Below are 18,704 nucleotides of genomic sequence, written 5' to 3'. Positions count from 1 at the left end.
AGCTCGTAGGCAAGATGCGCGGAGTTCTGCGATTTGTGGACATCACCAGTTTACCGATTTGCGTCCATTTCTGGGTAGGGATCGCCTTGGCATTGTGGCATCAAATGCATGGCTTAGGGTTCCAACTTGATCATCGCTGGATAGATCGTCGGTGTTACCCTCCATAAGCAATCGCTCCACAAATGTCGGCTTAGCGAAGCGCGAGGTCAGCCGTCCCCGATGACAGTCGAAGACTTATTATCGTCTTCTTCCGTGTTCTACCCTGTATCGAATCGCCAAATGGTCACTGTGTCTGTATCCATCGTTGACCCTCCAGTCCGAGCTAGGGTTTACACACGGCTCCAGAAGGTCACATCAATGATGGACTCTGCACCGTTCCTACTGTAGGTTTTTTTGTCGCCAACGTTCGCGACATCCACGTTCAGTCTAGCCATAGCTTCGCCTGCCTCTCGCGGCTACTCCACTCAATCGCCAAGGCGTTGAAGTTTCCACCGATGGCCCACCGATGGACTCAATCCCACTAGTGCTTTTGATAGCATAGACGAAAATTGGTCTATATCGGCCACCTAGGTGGGGCATAATAGCTGCAGTAGTACACATCGTCGATCTCCGCTATTGCGAATATTCTGAATACCGTTGTCCGGAAGGGTGGTGTCTGTACTTGACTCCGATACAGACTAATTTGATTTTTCCCATTGGTGCTATTGAAAATGCAACTTTTCGCTTTGATGAACGTTCGCCTGAAAAATCGCTGTCGTGGACAAAAATCGCGTTAGTTTGGAGGAGCCTTAACCCAATGAGGTACAGATACAGGTGGCGCAGATAAACATTGCAAACCACTAGTTGTTTCTTTTGTTCTACCGCTGATCAAATGCAACTCAATTAGTGACGTTACTAATTGAGTTGCATTTGATCAGCGGTAGAACAAAAGAGACAACTAGTGGTTTGCAATATTTATCTACGCCACCTGTATCTGTACCTCATTGGCCTTAACCCTCCTTGTGCACCAGGGTTAGGGTCATTTTTGAGTGTCAAGGCTTGCTATGACTGACTGCAACACTCCTTCTCAAGCCGTAGATGGGAATATTATACGAGTATCCTCGAGTTCCTTTCTCTGAAGCGGTTGGGTTAGGCCTTTAACGATTTGATCTTACGTGCCAATCTTCGTCAGTTTCACAATGCCACGACCGAGAGCGTCATTGATGAAGTGATGATAGTACTACCGTGGGTTGCTTTTTCCATCCGTGTCAGATCCCCAATCAGCGTCGGCAATACTGGAGTCCGCTTTCTTCCTTTATTCCAATTTAGACCGCAAGACGTGCTTCATCGCGTTCCAGTGCTTGAGTTGAGTATTGTCGTTGAACCGGTTGAGGGTGTTTACCGCGAACAGAATATCTGGCTGAGTGCGCTGTGCCAAATACATGAGACAGCCGCCTGATTTTGTTACGGGTAGCCTCTCATTATTTCTGCTGATTCGTTGTCGTCTTTCAGGCTCGCATATTTTGTTGGCTTCTCATTGAAGTTCATCGGCACCTTCAATGGTTTGCTTGCACCGTTCCATGTTGAACCACTTCAGTATCGACTCAACGTAGCCGTCCTGGTCCAATTTGATATTATGATGGAGTCAATGACAAGACAATGTTGCGCTTGTCCCAGATATTTTATCCGAAAGCAACCGTGTAATAGTTACTTTAATTAGTTCTTCCAGGCATCTTTGTTGCTAAAGATCATCAGATTGTCGACATACACATATGGCTACGAATATCATCTTACCTCCTCTGCTGCCGATGTACACGCACGAGTCAAATTGTGATGGTACCAGGCCAAAACGTCGCTGATCTCTATTTATGGGTCCATACTCGAGTCGACTGCTTTGAGCCTTGTTCAGCTTGCACCCATCGTCCTCTGCTTTCTGTCTACGAAGCATCTTTGTCGAGATCTCCTTGTAGAAAGGCTGCATCCATCTTGTGTATTGCGAGATCACAGCCAGGACGGAAAGGTCTCGCAGCGAACTGTATAGCACGACGGTGGCGTACGTTTTGTCATAATCCACGGTGCCTTGTATCGTTGAGGGTTTCCAGCAGCATCGTACTGCGTTTTGTAGACCCATTTATCGCCTTCCGACCCTTCGGGAGTGGGGTGAGGGTCCAGGTCTTGTCCACCAGTTTATCGAAATCCTCCTGCATGCGTTGCTATCGTCCTGAGCTAGCGCATCTTGATTCTTGGTGCGAAGCGGAGTCGTCTTCTGATTCGCCAACCATGCTCGATGTTATTGCCAAGACTGTCATCATCGCCCATCTGACGGTGCTGTCGTCATCGGGGACACACTAATGTCGAATTCGTTTTTGAACCTGGGTTGGAACTGGATTGGCGGAAAATGTGTAAACAAACAAACGTCAAACAAACTCAAACAAACTTTAGTACAAGCGAAACCAAAGTCGGGTTGGGGTTGAAACTGTGATCTCATCCAGTTCCAACCCAGGTTGGAACTGAATCAAAAACGAATTCGACATAAAATTAACAAATTGATTGATCACGGTAAACGGTTTGCCGAGAATCCAACAGCTGATATCTCGGTAAAATATTTACTGATTATCGATAAAAAATTTACCGAGATGTCGGTAAACTATTACCGAGTCTCGGTGAACTTCATCGAGATTTCGAAAAAAAAAGTTGAATTACCGAGAAGTTCAATGAACTTTTACCGAGATTCAGTGAAAATAATTACAGGATTCACGGCTGTTGGATTCTCGACAATCCGTTTGCTGAGGTTGGTGATATAATTTAAGTGTGAACCCCATTTTTGACCGAGATTGTTCGCCCATCGACTTACCGTCTGTTTTGTATTTCCGGTTCCGGAGGTGCAACTGATTCTTCAATGTCCATCTTAAAAAAAAAAAAGAGATGTCACGAAAGGCGAAATACCTACATCCGGTAATATGACTTTCCGACTCACGATGGTGGTCTTCTTTGTCCGATCGTTAAGCCAATATCATTTGGTTAATACGCATTCACGAGATTTGGGATCCCACTTTCACCGCTCCTGTTGTTCCAAATACGCGCAGGTATGAAAGGTTCCTTCCACTCCACACTTCCTTGGGAGTCATACTATGCCCACGAGTGGAAGAACTGTTGATTAGGTAAACCGTGTTGGATGCGGATTCCAAGCCTTTTGATACCTTGCCTTCTAACATCGCTCCACCTCCACGATGGTCATGTTAGCACATTCCTCCAGGCCGTTTTGCTGTGGCGTGGTAGAACCGATTCCATTTGTAACGTTAAACGTTCTGCCGGGTCCCATGCTGCAGCATGACCGCCCATATTACGTTCTTGTCATTCAACTAATATCTGGTGGTACTGTAGCGCAGAACTTTCCAATTGACATCAGTCTGAATTCCTCAATCTAGCCTGTGTGTTATGAAGAGTAGGTATTATAAGGAAAAAGGGAAACGATAAGGTTGGAGGCACTTACAGGAAGACATTTCGACAAAAATCACTAGAGCCGCCTATATTCTTTACATTTGTTCACTGCGCAGTACAGATATCATAATCTTACGGTCTTGCTTCCCCACAGCCCTACAATCCTACACGCTGAACGAAAACAGCACCGTGCTGATAAACGCCACCAACCACGTCTACATGTCCCTGGGGAACCTGCTGAAACTCTGTGATGAAGTGCTGCTGACGGCCGACAACGAGAACTGTCCCTCGCTGAGCAAAGAGAATGTCAAGGAGATCGTCGAGCTGATGGACAAAGCCGTCAACAATCTGGTCAATCTGGCTAATGAGAAAATCTCCGAAAAAGCTGCCGGCGGTAGCAACTCTTCCAACACGCTGCAACGGCCGGCCGTGGACATCGCCAGCCAGCGAACTTCCCTGCCGGATATTCCGCTCACGCCCCGAGAGCGTGACATCCTCGAGCAAACCTCGATGAAAACGGTTCGCGCCTCGCACAGTACCGAAAGCATCCTTCGCGATTCTAGTCCCCCTCCAAAACCGCCGCTTCCGGACCGTGGCCAAGACCCGCCTCCATTACCCCCGAAACGAAAAAGCCAACACTCGAAGAACCACTCGTTTCACGAAACGTCCGACTGCAATTCGGATTCCACCTTTCTGGGGTGTGGCGCCCTGGATCGAATGTCCCTGCGGTCACGCTCCCCGGAGGATAACTCTAGTCTGCTGAGTGCCAGCGCTGGTTCGCTGGACTCGGCCTTGAACCACTCCCGCGAGGAGGAAGAACTTCGGGCGCTCACCCAGGACAAATCGTCCCTGTTGGCGGGCAGCCAAATTGGCAGCGTCGCCATCAGTTCCGGTGTGTGGGACGAATCCGACTGCCCCGGAATGTTGCTGCAAAGCGGCGGTGGTCCCATCCTCACCGACAGTTCCATGATAGACCGGTTGATGAACAACCGCAACTCCAACGAGTCCGGCTTCGAATCGATGTACTCGCTCCGGATCAGCCGGGATCACCAGCAATCCTCCAGCACCTCTTTCAAGTCGGCTGCTTTCGCCTCGAACAATTCCCAGATTCATCACATCCATCAGCAGCAACAACATCACCAACAGCAGCAGCAGCAGCACCAGAAGATTGACACCTTCGTGACGCAGGCCAGCGGCGACAGTGCCGGCGAGGTGGTGTCCACGACCACTACCACGGAAGTGACCACCAGCAGTAGTCGGATCCAATCGGCTAGTCTTTCCAAAACCATTCAGTACGGTAGCATCGAAGCCAACGATGAGGTATTCGGTGGAAGCGGCGAAATCGGCGGCGGCAGTGATAAACCGCCGGCCCTACCGATCAAAACCCGCCAGCACAGTATTAGACGGGAGCGACATCCCTCGCAGTACGACAACGTGGACGACGCGGAACTGGAGCGAAGGTAAGTTAACTGGTCTTCCCGCCATTACGATCACCTCGGTACAACTCATTTCTCGCTTTCAGCTCGCACGATACGTTCAACTCGTCTTCGCTACACCAGATCGGGGGTAGTTTCCACCACACCAGCAGTAGCAGCAGCAGCAGCCGGGCGCAGATGATCGGCAACCTACCGAGTAAGCACATCAGCTTGATCGAACCGCGCCATATGAATCATTTCAGCGAGGAACCACCGCCCCTGCCCATGAAGAAGAAGCACAGTGAGTAGTTTTTTTGGATTGTTAACAATTATGTTTTTTTGTAGTTTTTTTATACCGTATACAACCGTCAAATAAGAGAAATTTATATTTAGATATACGTAGTAATTACGAGAGGTTTTCTGTGGAGTATCGCTTTCGGTGATTTAACCTTCTCAATCTATCTATAATACTTTAACTGATTATAAAGTTTAACATGTTACATGAACTCCTTTGACTATACACTGGGGACTCTCAGATATTCCTTGGGAAAATCCATAGAGAACTACCTGAATGCCTGCATGATTCTTTGGAAGAATCCTTAGAAGGATTTTTGAGGAGGTATTCCTGGAGAAATACCTGATGCGCTTCTGGAGGTATCCTTGGAAGCAATTCTGGATCAATCCTGGAAGGCATTCCTGGAGGAATTTCGCGAAGCATCCCTGGTGAAATCTCTGAAGACTTTCCAGATGAAATCCAAGTAAGCATTCTTGAAGGACTTCCTGGATATATCTCTGTAGACATTCTTGAGGCATTCGTACAGGAATCCGTGGAAGTCTTCTCCCTGAATGTATCATTGAAAGAATGAGATAGCATTCCTGGGAGAATCTCTGAAGGCTCTGCCAGGAGAATTTCTACTAGAGTGTTTGGATGTATTCTACCATGAATCCTTAGAAGGATTCCTGGACTGCCCCAATTAGGAATAGGAAATTCAGCAAAGATGGGACTGTTATGCAAATAGGGGCAGTGGAGGTATTCGTGGAAGAATCCATTATACATGCCGGGATGTATATTGGAAGGCATTTCCAGAGGAACAGTTGCAGGTATTCCTAGAGCAAGCTCTGGAGTCAATCTTGAGCGAATTTCTTCAGGAATCCCTAGAGGCATTTCTGGAAGGATCCTCTAAGGCATTTCCTGAAGAAAACTCTACAGGAAGGCATTGTTTTTAGAATTCCATGCCTAGAAGAAATCTCTGGAAGTTCTCCTGGTGGAATCTCTGTTAAAATTCCAAGAGGAATCTCTGGAGGAAATCCTGGATGTATCCATGGAAGCATTGCTGGAATCTATGTAGACATTCTTGGAAGAATCTACAGAAGCACTCCTAGAAGAATTAGGAGGTATTCTTAGTTAAAACCCTCCTGGAGGCATTCCTAGGAAAATCCCTGCCGGCATTCCTAGTAAAAGCTCTGGAAGCATTCCTAGGAAAAGCCCGGAGATAATTCCTGAAAGAATTCCTGAAGGAATCCCTGCATGTATTAGACTCTTTTTTTTAGAAATCCTAGAGTATTCATTGAGGAATCTCTGGGGGAATCCTGGAGTCATGCTTGGAGAAATCCCTGGGAGCATACCTGATGGAATCTCTGAAGACATTTCTGGTGAAATAAGAGAAAGTCTTCCAGTAGGATACAAAGGAGATATACCTGGAGGAAATTCTAGATGTATCCATAGAAAAATCTCTGGAGTAATAGCTGAAGATGCATTCCTGGAGGAATCTGGAGGAATTGTTGGGGCATATCTGAAAAAAAAAAACATGGAAGCATTTTCAAGGCTTCCCTGAAGGCATTGTAGAATGAATTCCTGGATGTAATTGAAAGGATCTGGAAGTATTCCCAGAGAAATCCCTAGAAGCATTCTTGGCTGTCTTGGGAAACCCCTTGAAGGTACTTCTTCAAGAAAATCTCGGCAAGCAAGCGTTGCTATAGGGGAATCCCCGAGAAAAATAATCTATGGGAACTTTCCTGGGGAATCTCTAGGAGCAATTATGGAGGAATCCAGTCGGGTATTCCTGGAAGAATCTTTGAAATCATTATTAGAAAAAATCCCTTAAGGCATTCCTGCAGATATCTCTGGAGAAATTCCGGGGGCATTCCCAGAAGAATATAGCATAGGAAGGAAAAGCACTGGAGGCTTTCTCTCTGAAAAAGCCTCTGAAGCATTCATGAAGAAATCTTTGGAAGGAAAGGAATGGAGGACGAGGAACTCCCAGCGACATTCGTAAAAAAATCCCTGAAGGCATTTCTACAGGAACAGTACTGGGAACTTCTCTAGGATTTCCAGTGACAATTTCTCCAGGAGTTCCACTGGAAATTCTTCTAGAAATATCACTGGGAATAGCTCTGAATTCCGCTGGGAATTTATTCAGAATCTTCTCTGGAAGTTCCATTGTGAAATTCACCGTGAAATCCTCCAGGAGTTCTGATAAATTCATAAATTCAGAAGTTAGTTTTTTAGAAATTCTTTCAGGAGTTCAACCAGAATTTTTTGTTTGGCATTCCACTAGAAATTTGTTACGTAACTCCTCTAAATTTTCACCGAGAGTCTCTCTAGGAGTTTCACTGGAATATCTTCTATGAGTTCCTTCAGGAATACTTCTAGGAGTTTTTTCCTGTATCAATTCAATTAGGAAAAATTCATGAAATTGCAGCGGAAATTTGTTTCGAGAACTCTTCCAGGTGTTCCTGCGAGCATTCCTCTAGAAATTTCCGTATCTTCTCGGACTTTCTCCGGATTCTCATGGCGTATTTGCTGGAAAATATAACGTCATTTTCTCCAGAAATTGTTCCGGAAGTAACATCAGAAATTCATCCGAAATTTCCTGCAGGAATTCTTCACCCTCAGGAAATCTTCATAATACTCTTTAGAAATTTATTCTCCCAGAAAATTATTCTGCAAGCTTTCCTGGGAAATTTTCCCCTAATTCTTCAGGAAGTTCTTCCTCTGGAAATGAATCTGGATGTTTCCAGAAGAATTCTCTTTGAAGAGAGGAAATTTCTCCAGCAGTTCTTTAGGAGACTTTTCATGCAGTTTCGTCGGGATTTCTTCTTGGACTTTCCTCTGGAAAGTCCCCAAAAAGTTGTTTCGGAAATTCATCTAGAAGTATCTCTGGAAATTCCAGGAGTGTCCTCCGGAAATTTCTCTAGAAGTTCTGATGAGAATTTCTCTATGATTTCCACTGAAAATTGCTACAGGAGTTCCGCTGGCAATTCCGAGAGTATTCTCCGGAAATTCCACTAGGAATTCTATACTGGTAATTTCTCTTAGATTTTAACTAGGTATTCCTCCAACAGCTCCACTGGGAATTCCACTAAGTTTCGCTGAAACTCCTCTAGAAATTCCATTCCATTTTAAGGACAAGGTATTTGGAGTACATAGCTCAAAATCTCTAGAGCACCGTTTTTTAGAACCGTTGGACGGTTTTGAATAAAAATGCATCACGCTAATTGTTCAGTGGTTGTCAACAGCGTGATGCATTTTAATCCAAATCCGTTCAACGGTTCTAAAAAACGGTGCTCTAGAAATTTTGAGCAATGTACTCCAAATACCTTGTCCTTAAAGTATTATACTTTAAAATTTCGCTAGGAGTTATGCAGAAGTTTCACCGAAAGTTCCATTAAAAACTTCATTCTCAAAAACACAGATGTTTCGTAGTAAATTCTTTTTGGAGTTCAAGCAGAATTTTTCGAGGATTAGAACAAGGAATTTCTCTAGTCATTCCATTGGAATTGGAAATTCATTTAGATTGACACTTGGGATTCCTCAATGGAAAACCCAGGAGTTCCTCTGGTAATTTCTGTGGATGTTATTTTACTGGGAATCCTGCAATTGATCAAGATGTTCAAGATGTCACACGAACTTATTTGACTATACACTGGGGATGGTCTCAAAACTTCAGATATCTCTAAAAAGCCTTTGGAGAAATACCTAAAAGATTCCTGGGAAGAATCAATGAAGAGATTCTTGGATGACCCTTGAAGGCATTCACGAAGATTCCTTGGAGGAACCCAATTTCTAGAGAAATGCCTGGGCGCATTTCTTAAGACTCTCTGTAGGCATTCCCTGAAGAATATCTGGATACATTTCTGTACCAATATATATAATCCTTGGGAAATCTAGCTGAATTCCTGGGAGCATTCCTGAATAAATCTCTGAAGGCATTCCTAGAGGTATTCCTGGAGAAATTGCTGGATACATTTCTAGAGAAATACCTAAATGAATATCTGAAGGCATTTTTCAAAAACCCCTGAAAGCAATCTTAGAGGAATCCCTGAAGGTTTTTTGTGGAGGAATTCCTGGAAGCACTCCTGAAAGAATCCCTGGAAGTACATATTTCTTAAGGAATCCAGGGTGCTCTAGGACGAATCTCTGGATGTATTATTGAAAGGGTCGGGGTCCCTGGGACCATCGAGCAATCCCTGGAAACATTCTTGGAGAATCTCTGAGGGCTCTCTTTGGAGAATCCTTGAAGGCTCTCCTGGGAGAATCCCTGGTGCCATTTCCACAGGAATCACTGATGGTATGCTACGAGTAAACCTAAGAAGCATTTCTGGAGGTATTCCTGGAGAAAACCATGGAAGCATGCCTGGAATAATCCCGGGATACATGTCTAGAGGCATATCGTTAAAAGGCATCATAGAGCGATCCATGGAGGTATTTTTTTTATCAATCCTGGGAGGTATTCCTGAAGGAATCTCTGAAAGTATTCCATGAAAAAAAAAAATACTAGCGGCATTCCTGAAGGAATCTCTGAAGGCATTTCTACAGGAATCCATGGAAGTATTCTAGGATGCATCCCTGAATGTACTATTGAAAGGCTCTGGAATCATTTCTCGAGGAGTCCATGGAAACATTCCTGAAGGAAATACCTGTAGGCAGGCACCTAGAGGAATATATGGAAATATTCTTGGTGGAATCCCTGGGAGAATTCCTGAGGGATCTCTGGGGGCAATCCTGGGATAACCTTCAGAAGCATTCCTAGAAAATCCTGGTATACCTGGAGAAATTCCTGGATGCATTCCTAGGAAAAGCGCTGGAGGATTCAGAGGATACAGGAGAAAATCCTGGAGACATTCCTGGAAGCATCCCTGGAGGCATTTCTATAGGAATCCCTGGAGGTATTGTAGGAGGAATCTCTGGATAGAATTTTGATAACATCCCTGGAGGCATTCGTAGAAAATTCTAGAAGCACTCATAGCGAAACCTTTGGGTGCATTTCTCCAGGAATATTTTGAGGCATTTTCGAGAGAATTCCTTAGGGCATTGCAAGCGGCGCCTCTACAGAAATCTCCGGTGATATTCTAGGAGGGATCCCTAGAGGTATTCCTGAATAAATCCCTGACGGCATTTCTGGAAGAATCTCTCAAGGCATGAAGCAATCCCTGGCGGCATTTCTGGAAGAATTACTGAAAACGTTTTCTAAAAGAATCCCCACAGGCGTTGCTGGACCCCAGGAGCCATTCCTGGAAGAATCTCTGGGAGTAATCCTGAGGTCATTCTAGAATGAATCCCTGGGCAATCATTTCAAAATCGCTGTAAGAATTCCTGAGGTCATGCTTGTAGGAGTTTCTGGGGCATTTCTGGAGGAATACCTGGAGGAGCGTTAATTCCTGGAGGTAGTTCCTTAAGAGTATCCTCTTGGGATTATTTTTGGAGGCATTGTTGGAGGAATCTCTAGAGGCATATGTATCAGGAAGAATCTCTAAGGCATTCCTGGAAATTCCTGGAAACATTTCCGAAGTAATCTCTGAGAAAATTCTTCGAGGCATTACTGGATGAATTCCCAGGAAAGTCCATCTATATGTTTTATGGAATCACTATGACCACTACTATCACCATTTCAAAACTTTGTTCCCATTTTTTTCTGAACTTCTTCAGAAACTTTTATTTTAACTGTTTTGAAATTTGAAGAATTTGTCCTTTAAAACAAATCAAAATCACGAAGATACCGAGGATTTCTGAAGATAGTTACGGAAAAATCTAGGGATTTCGGAGAAAACTAATAGTTTCTTGTGTGATAGTATTCACGAGATTCAAGAAAATGCAAGCGATTACAAGAAGTAAATGTTTAGGTAATCTCCACAAGTCGGGAATCCGTCTAGGAGATGCTCTGGGAAATCCTTTAGAAGTTCCTCCGGCAATTGATCTAGGAGCTCCACGGGAATTCCTCTTAGAATTCATTCGGAAATTGCTCCAGAAGCTTCTCTGGGAATTCCTCTAAGAGTTTAACTATCAATTTCTCCAGAAGTTCCCCTAGGAATATCTGTAGGAGTTCCACTGGGAATTTATTCAAGAGTTCCACTGAGAATACCTCTATTGATTTAGCTGAGAATTTATTCAGGTGTTTCACTGCAGGACTCCAGGACTTCCAACGAATTCTTTCTGATTTTTGACCTTCAAGAATTTAGGAATTACGTAGGAAGTCCTTTAGCAGTTCCACTGGGAATTCCTCCGGGAATACTTCACTGCATTTCGGGAATACATCAATGGAAGTTCTCCTTGAAATTCTTCAAGAAATTACAGCAGAATTCTTCCGAAATTTGCTTCGGGAATTCTTCTAGACGTACCTGTTCTGCTAGAAATTTCATAGTTGACTTTTGTAGAAAATCCTATGTAATCTCTTCCAGAAACTCCTTCGGAAAATATTCCAGCTATTCTTTCGAAAGTTTCTATGAGAATTCTTCCGAAAATTAGTCTAACAGTATCTCTAGGAATTTCTTCGAATGGTACTCTAAGATTTTTCCGGATGCTCTTCCAAGAGTGTTTTTGGAATTTCCTCTAGGAATTCTTCCAAGAGTTACTCCGGAAATATTCCAGAAGTTCTTCTGTGAGTTCTTCCGGAAGTTCCTCATGATATCCTTTCAGAAGTTTCTTCAGGATTTGTACCTAAAGTTCCTCCAGGAATTCTTCTGGATGTTCCTCCGGGAAATCTTCCCGAAGTTTCTCTGGAAATCCTCATGGGAGATTCTCTGGGGATTGTCACGAAGGTTCCTCCAGAAATTATTCAGGAAGTACCTTAAGGAATTCATCCGAAATTTCCTGCCGGAATTCTTCCGGCAGTTCCTCCAGTATCTCATTTTTTTAAACGCCATTCCCGGATTTTCCCAGAAATTTCTTCAGGAAATGTTCCGGAAGTTTTCCAGGATTTTTTTTCGAAAGAACACTTGCCCAAGATCCTTTGGAAATTATTGTGGAAGTTCTTAGAAGAATTATTGTGAAAGTGCCTTAGAGCATTTTTCTGAAAGCTTCTCCAGGAATTTCTTCAAAAACAATGTTTCGGAAGTTTACCAGGAAATTTTTCATTACTATTTTCTTAAGTTACTCCGAGAACTTTTGCACAAGACTATGGAAGTTATTTCGAGCATTCTTCTGGAAGCTTTTCCGGAAATTTCATCTAGAAACTCTTCCTAATGTTTTTTGTGAAGTTCTTCCGCCAACTCTAATTTTTGAGCCAATTTTTCTGGTAGTTTCTTCTTCAGAACTGCTCCATTTCATTCAAGAGTACTACCAGAAGTACTTACTTGAGTTCTTCCGGAGATTCTTCCAGAAGCTCCTCCGGAAATTGTACCCCAGAAGTAACTTCAGAAATTCATCCGAAATTTCCGCCAGAAAATCTTTAAATTCTTTAAAAATGTCAACCGGGAATTTTCCCAGGAATTGTTTCAGACATTCTTCCGGAAATTTTCCAAGAAATTATTCTGCTATTTCTTTTGAAAGTTCCTCCGAGAGCTCTTGCACAAGATCCTCTGGAATTGTTCTAGAAGTTCCCAGAGAAATTCTCGCGGAAGTTCCTTCGAAAATTCATCTGGAAATTACTCCGGGATATGTACCTAAAGCTACTCTGGGAACTTCATCTGAATACTTCTCCTTTTTTTTTTTTTTCAAAAGTCTAATTCCGAACTGACTACAGAAAATTACTCTGTGAATTCTTCAGGAAAATCTTAAGTGAATTCTTCTGGAAGATTTTTTTACCTGAAATTGTTCCACTTTATTGGAGAATAGGGTGACGAAGGGTATTATCGGCAGGTTTGTTCTCTTCGTCATAGGGGGTTTTTGTGGGTCGAATTCAGCTTGGTTGGGAAGGATTTGAGGCCAACTTTGAGACCAACTTTGAGACCAAGAGGTTTTAAAAAACCCCCCATGACGAAGATTCTCCCGGGAGCTCCTGCGAAAATTTTGCCGAAAGTTTCCCCGGGAATGCTTCTGGAAGTTGCTCCAGGAAATCCAGGAATCCTTACGGAAGTTTGTTCAGGAATTGGGTTGTTTAATGAATAAAATATTGCTATTTTCTATAGCCTAATCGAAATAGCTCATTTTTCTGAGTACAACGTGATTTTATTGCCTTCCAATTCCATTGTTTTGATAGTGAAATAACCAAAACAGTTTTATTTCCGTGGATAGAATGACAGTTCAATCGATAAAATGACAGTTCGCCCCGAACAAAAAAAATTCTCCATACAAACTTTAAACGCGTTTTAAAACTACTTCCCGGCCACCAAAAATTATGAAATTTTGGATTTCGACTAATGTTTGGACGGAGATTCCGATTATGAAATAATCTAGATACCCCTAAAGAACCCAATTGTTCCGGAAGTACCTTCAGAAATTCATTTCAAATAAAACCGGCCAATAATTTTTAATTCTAGGACCCAATTGTCCAGGTAATATGAATTCTATATGACTCCATCCAAACTTTGATCACGAATTAATCTCAGTAATTTTGAGCAAGTACCCATGAAGAAATCTTTCAAGATTACACCCCCCTCTCCTGGAATACTTAAGGAGGTTTTAACAAAAGTATCAGAACATTTATTTTAACAATGTTTCTATAAACTCCATTTGAAAACGTCAAAAACTTTTCTCAAATTTTTTATGGTATTCCTTCTGGAAGAATTCCTGAGAGAAATTCCCGGAAAAGTTACTGATGAAGGTATTGATACTTCGTGAAAGATTTTTGTAAAGCTTAGAAGGAAATTCTAAAGGTAATTCTAAAATGGATGGAGCAATAATTGAGAAAATAAGCTCCTCAAGGAATTCTCGGAAAAACTTCTTCTGAAGAAATATGCGGTTATTTTAAAAACAAATCTCGGAGGAACTCTTGATAGAATTCCAGGAAAATCTTCTGAAGCAATTTCCACGTAAACTTTTTAAGTAACGCCCAAAGAAACTACAAAAGGAATTTTTAGGTAATTTTCATAGACACTTCTTAAGATATTTGTGGCAAACTCTTGAAGAAATTCTATTGGAAAAAGGCCACTGTTCTAATAAATTTCCATGAATTCATGAATCAATTCTTAAACCAATTTCCGGAAGAATTTTCAAAATAATTCCCAAAAAATTTGCCGAAAAAAAAATCCCAAAATAATTGCTGATGGAATTCTTAAAATAGTTGTGGCATACCAGTTTAGCACCCTATGCGCAGAGATGCGAATCGTCAGCATTCGCGCATCATCGAACCCCGCGACCCAACCGCGACAACAATATTCGCGGTGCATCAGACATCGCGACTTCGCGACGTCGCGACGCGCACGTCGTCGGTCGTCAGCGACACGAAGACTCGAGCCGGTCGGTCAGGAGAGACCGCGCCGCCGACGATCGTCCTCTTTCGCATCGCAGCAACCGGGCAGCAAGCACGTGTCATCCAAAACAGGCTGGAGGCAATTTTGCGACAATCGGCCGAATCTGTAGTGCGGAAATTTACAATAGTTACCGAAGAAATTCCTAAAGGAATTTCCAATAGTTTTACCGAAACTTATTTTTGGGAAGTTTTCTTTTGGACAAATTTTCTTAGAAATTCCTAGATAAATTTTCGAAGGAACTCCTAGAGGAATTTTCTCAGAAATTTTTGGAGAAGCTTCCATTCATCTTTTGAAAAAGTTTTTGAACATTTCCTGTAGTTATTCTTGGAGCCCATTCACCATAGGATTTGTGTGACAATTCCCAATGGAAATCCTTGACGAATCTCAGGATGAGCTGGAAAATCCAAAACAATTTTTTGAGGAAATTCCTATGCAACCTATGCTGATTAATTATCATGACATTCATACTTACCCCAGGGTTTGTAGCTAAAAAGTGCTGCACCGGTGTAGCACGAAAATCAAAAACGAACATTTTCGGTGCAAAAGTGCTACACCGGTGTAGCACCACCACAAAAACGAAAACGACATTAGTAACCACAATGATGGCTGTTCACATTCTCGTAGCTTTTTAACACTGCAGCCGCAGTCAAACAGCAGTTGTTTTATTGTTATCAAATGTCAACGAGTTTATCTCTACATTTATGAGACTTTATTCATACACCTCTGCGAGTTTAATTGGTAAAATAAGATAAAGTACTAAGTGAAGTCGTATAATCATCGTAGTGCGTAATTTAGTGAGTTTGCCCACACTGCGAATGAATGAGATATGTCGTTTATTACAATGCAGTATAAGTTCATTTGTATTCTTATACGACTTTAACATACACTTAAATATAACTCCTCCGTACATATATGCGATAGTTATGCGACTCCTTGTTGTCTGGACAGCTTCTTGTCATCCCTTGATCTTGATATATTTGTACAAGTACTTCGAATGCACTCATTGAAAGCGTTCCGACCTTGCCGTGTAGCATTTTAAATACCTCCTTAAAACCTCCTAGAAACCCCAAATAAAAGCCAAAACCATCGTTTCTAATACTTGATTCCATTGTTGTGTTTGTTACCTCTTCATTCCCCGATTTCACCACCTCGATCTCACCCCCGCAAAATAAAAAAAACACTCCGACCAAAACCACCAGTGTTTCAAAGTGTGGCCTATTCAGGTAAGTTGCGTCCGCAGATGCTGCTGCATCAGTCAGTCGCTCGACGAAGAGTTTAAAAGTGGGGGAAAGAGACTTTCTTTGTCTCTTTCCCCTTATTATTATTGGTTCGGTTTCAAGAAATGATCTTGCAGTGTGTTGTTGTTCCATGTTGTTGTTGTTTTTTACTGCGGCTGATTGCGGAGAATAAACAATAGACGACCTGTGTTGTTGTTCGATGAGCTCTGTGTTTTTCAGTTTTGGTTTGGTTATTTGTAGCGTGATTTTCTGAAACTGTGTTTTACGTTTGAATTGCTATCCGCTTTTATACACATTCTGAGTACAACAACACACAACTACTGAGAAATTGTCAGCAAAACACAGACATTCACTTACCACATTGCCATTGAACTTTATATATTTCTCTTTCTTCGTCTATGAGTTGTTTCTATTTGTAGCTTTGGTAGAATTCCCAACTAGTTTGGATCTGTCCACGTTCTAGTTGGTGGTTTGCAAGCAAGGTGTTGACTGATCACATACGGCATTTTGTCTACAAATTCATGTACAGAAACAGAATACATACTGTAAATCAACAGAACAACGAACCACAATTCGGCCACACTTATCCTCTCCTAGGACCATTTCCACCAAAATGCAACCATGTCTCTATCCCTCAGTTGAACTTGGCTTTCATTGTGTGAGTGTGTCTTTCAAGTTGAGAGCTATGAAACTGTTCCTCTCTCTTTCTCCTTCTTTCCTATCTTTCTGTTCCGATGGAATATCTTTCCGATTGTATAAGTTTTATGTTCGGATTTTGTCTGAGTGATTATAGCTTTGAAAGAATGGTCCATTACTTACGTCACGACGGTCACTATTTTCAAAAACTTGAACTTCCAAAAAAATCGTGACTTATTTAAGGGACATTCTCACTAAGATCTCGTCAAGAACTTGAACATGTCCTAAACTAATACCGCTTCCATCTCATCACCTCGTTTCTTCCATTTTTCGTTTTTCTCGCCCAAACAGTTATGGCGTACATGGAGATATTCGGCAGTGCGACGCATAACCAGGAGTTCATGCGACACTCGATGCACACGTACAACCTGTCGCATCACTCTGGTGGCGGCGGCGAGGGCCACCACAGCCATCAGAGTTTGCAGCTTCAGCAGCAACAGCATCACCAGTACCATCATCAGTCGTCCGCCGTGTCGATGACCAGCGGGACCAGCAGTCACAGTCTCAGTCATAGTCAAACCATGAGGTAAGCGTACTAAACATCCGAATCCGGGATATCCTAGGTTATCCAAATTGTTCTTGAGTTTAGATCCTAAGTTCTACTGGTGTAACAGTAACTTCTTTCATTATACAAAGCTACGATTTGCTTCTCTCTCATGTCCAGTGCGTCTTCTGGAAGATCAAAAATCAGTATTCGATCAATGGGAATATCCTAGGTCATCCAAACTATTCTTGAGCTTAAATCCTAGAGTCTACGAGTGTAACAGTAACTTTTTTTCATTATACAAAGCTACGATTTGTATCAGGGCAATCGGGATATCCTAGGTCATCCAAACCGTTCTTGAGTTAAGATCTTAAAGTCTACGAGTGTAACAGTAACTTCTTTCATTAAAGCTACAATTTGTATTCTATCGTGTCCAGTTAGTCTTCTGAAGGTTCAAAGCCAGTATCAGATCAGTCGGGATATCCTAGCTCACACAAACCGTTTATGAGTATAGGTCCTAATGTCTACGAGTGTAACAGTGACTTCTTTCATTATACAAAGCAACGATTTTTATTCTATTATGTCCAGTAAGTCTTCTGAAAGTTCAAAAGCCAGTATCAGTTTAGTCGGGCCATCCAAACTGTTCTCGAGGTTAGATCCTAAAGTCTACGGGTGTAACAGTAACTTCTTTCATTATACAAAGCAACAATTTGTATTCTATCATGTCCAGTAAGTCTTCTGAAATTTCAAAAGCCAGTATCAGATCAGTCGGGATATCCTAGGTCAAAATCAATCTTGAGTTTAGATCTTAAAGTCTACGAGTGTAACAGTAACTACTTTCATTATACAAAGCAACGATTTGTATTCTACAGTAGACGTTCGATAACTGCAACATGTTTACGTTTCACTTAGCGAACGAAATTCGGAAACTGCAACGACTGACAGATGTCAACAAGTTGTCAAACGGCAATAAATAACCGTGAACGTGATCCGACTTTCCATTTGGGCTTACATGGCGCACCATTTTGACGTTTGTCGATGCGATAACTGCAAATTGGTTGCACTTACCGGACTTGCAGTTAAAAAGCATTGCAGTTAACCGTTTGCACCGACCGAACGTCTACTGTATCATGTCCAGTATGTTCTTAAAATTCAATAGACAGTATCAGGTCAGTTGGGATAACCTAGTTCATCCAAATCGTTCATGAGTTTAGGTCCTAAAGTCTACGAGTGTAACAGAAACTACTTTTATTATACAAAGCAACGATCTGTATTCTATAATATCCAGTAAGTTCAGGTTAGTCGGGATATATTAGTTCAAATCGTTCATAAGTTTAAATCCTAAAGTCTACGTGTGTAACAGTAACTTCTTTCTTTATACAAAGCTACGATTTGTATTCTATTATGCCCAGTAAGTTTTCTGAAAGTTCAAAAGCCAGTATCAGATCAGTCGGAATATCCTAGGTCATCCAAACTGTTCTTGAGTTTGGATCCTAAGGTCTGCCGGTAAACAAGTAACTTCTTTCATAGAAAGTATTAATTTATATCCTATCATATTCAGTAAGTTTACTGGATGTTCAAAAGACAGTATAAGATCAGTCGGGATATCCTAGGTCATCCAAACTGTTCTAGAGTTCAGATCCTAAAGTCTACGAGTGTAACAGTAACTTCTTTCATTATACAAAGCTACGATTTGTATTCTATCCTGTCTAGTAAGTCTTCTGAAAGTTCATTAGACAGTATCTGGTCAGTCGGGATATCCTAGATCATCCAAATCGTTCTTGAGTTTAGATCTTAAAGTCTACGAGTGTAACAGTAACC

General features: G+C 42.1%; 1 protein-coding gene across 8 annotated transcripts in view; it reads left to right on the top strand.

Annotated features, from left to right (window-relative positions):
* The window catches only part of LOC109428492 (guanine nucleotide-releasing factor 2), a 337,898-nt gene that overhangs the window by 278,242 nt on the left and 40,952 nt on the right, over nt 1-18,704 (top strand). For 6 of the 8 annotated variants that reach the window (XM_029855778.2, XM_062844356.1, XM_062844351.1 and 3 more), the window contains 4 exons: nt 3,575-4,880; nt 4,943-5,136; nt 15,665-15,688; nt 16,691-16,925. In XM_029855778.2, the coding sequence (XP_029711638.1) occupies nt 3,575-4,880; nt 4,943-5,136; nt 15,665-15,688; nt 16,691-16,925 (1,759 nt within the window). The remainder of the gene's footprint in view (nt 1-3,574; nt 4,881-4,942; nt 5,137-15,664; nt 15,689-16,690; nt 16,926-18,704) is intronic. The other 2 variants (XM_062844352.1, XM_062844354.1) reach the window with 1 other exon arrangement.

The sequence above is a fragment of the Aedes albopictus genome, chromosome 1 (assembly GCF_035046485.1).
Source record: "Aedes albopictus strain Foshan chromosome 1, AalbF5, whole genome shotgun sequence".
NCBI classification, from domain to species: domain Eukaryota; kingdom Metazoa; phylum Arthropoda; class Insecta; order Diptera; family Culicidae; genus Aedes; species Aedes albopictus.
The sequence above is the reverse complement of the archived record's forward strand: the minus strand, read 5'-3'. Positions and strand labels throughout refer to the sequence as shown.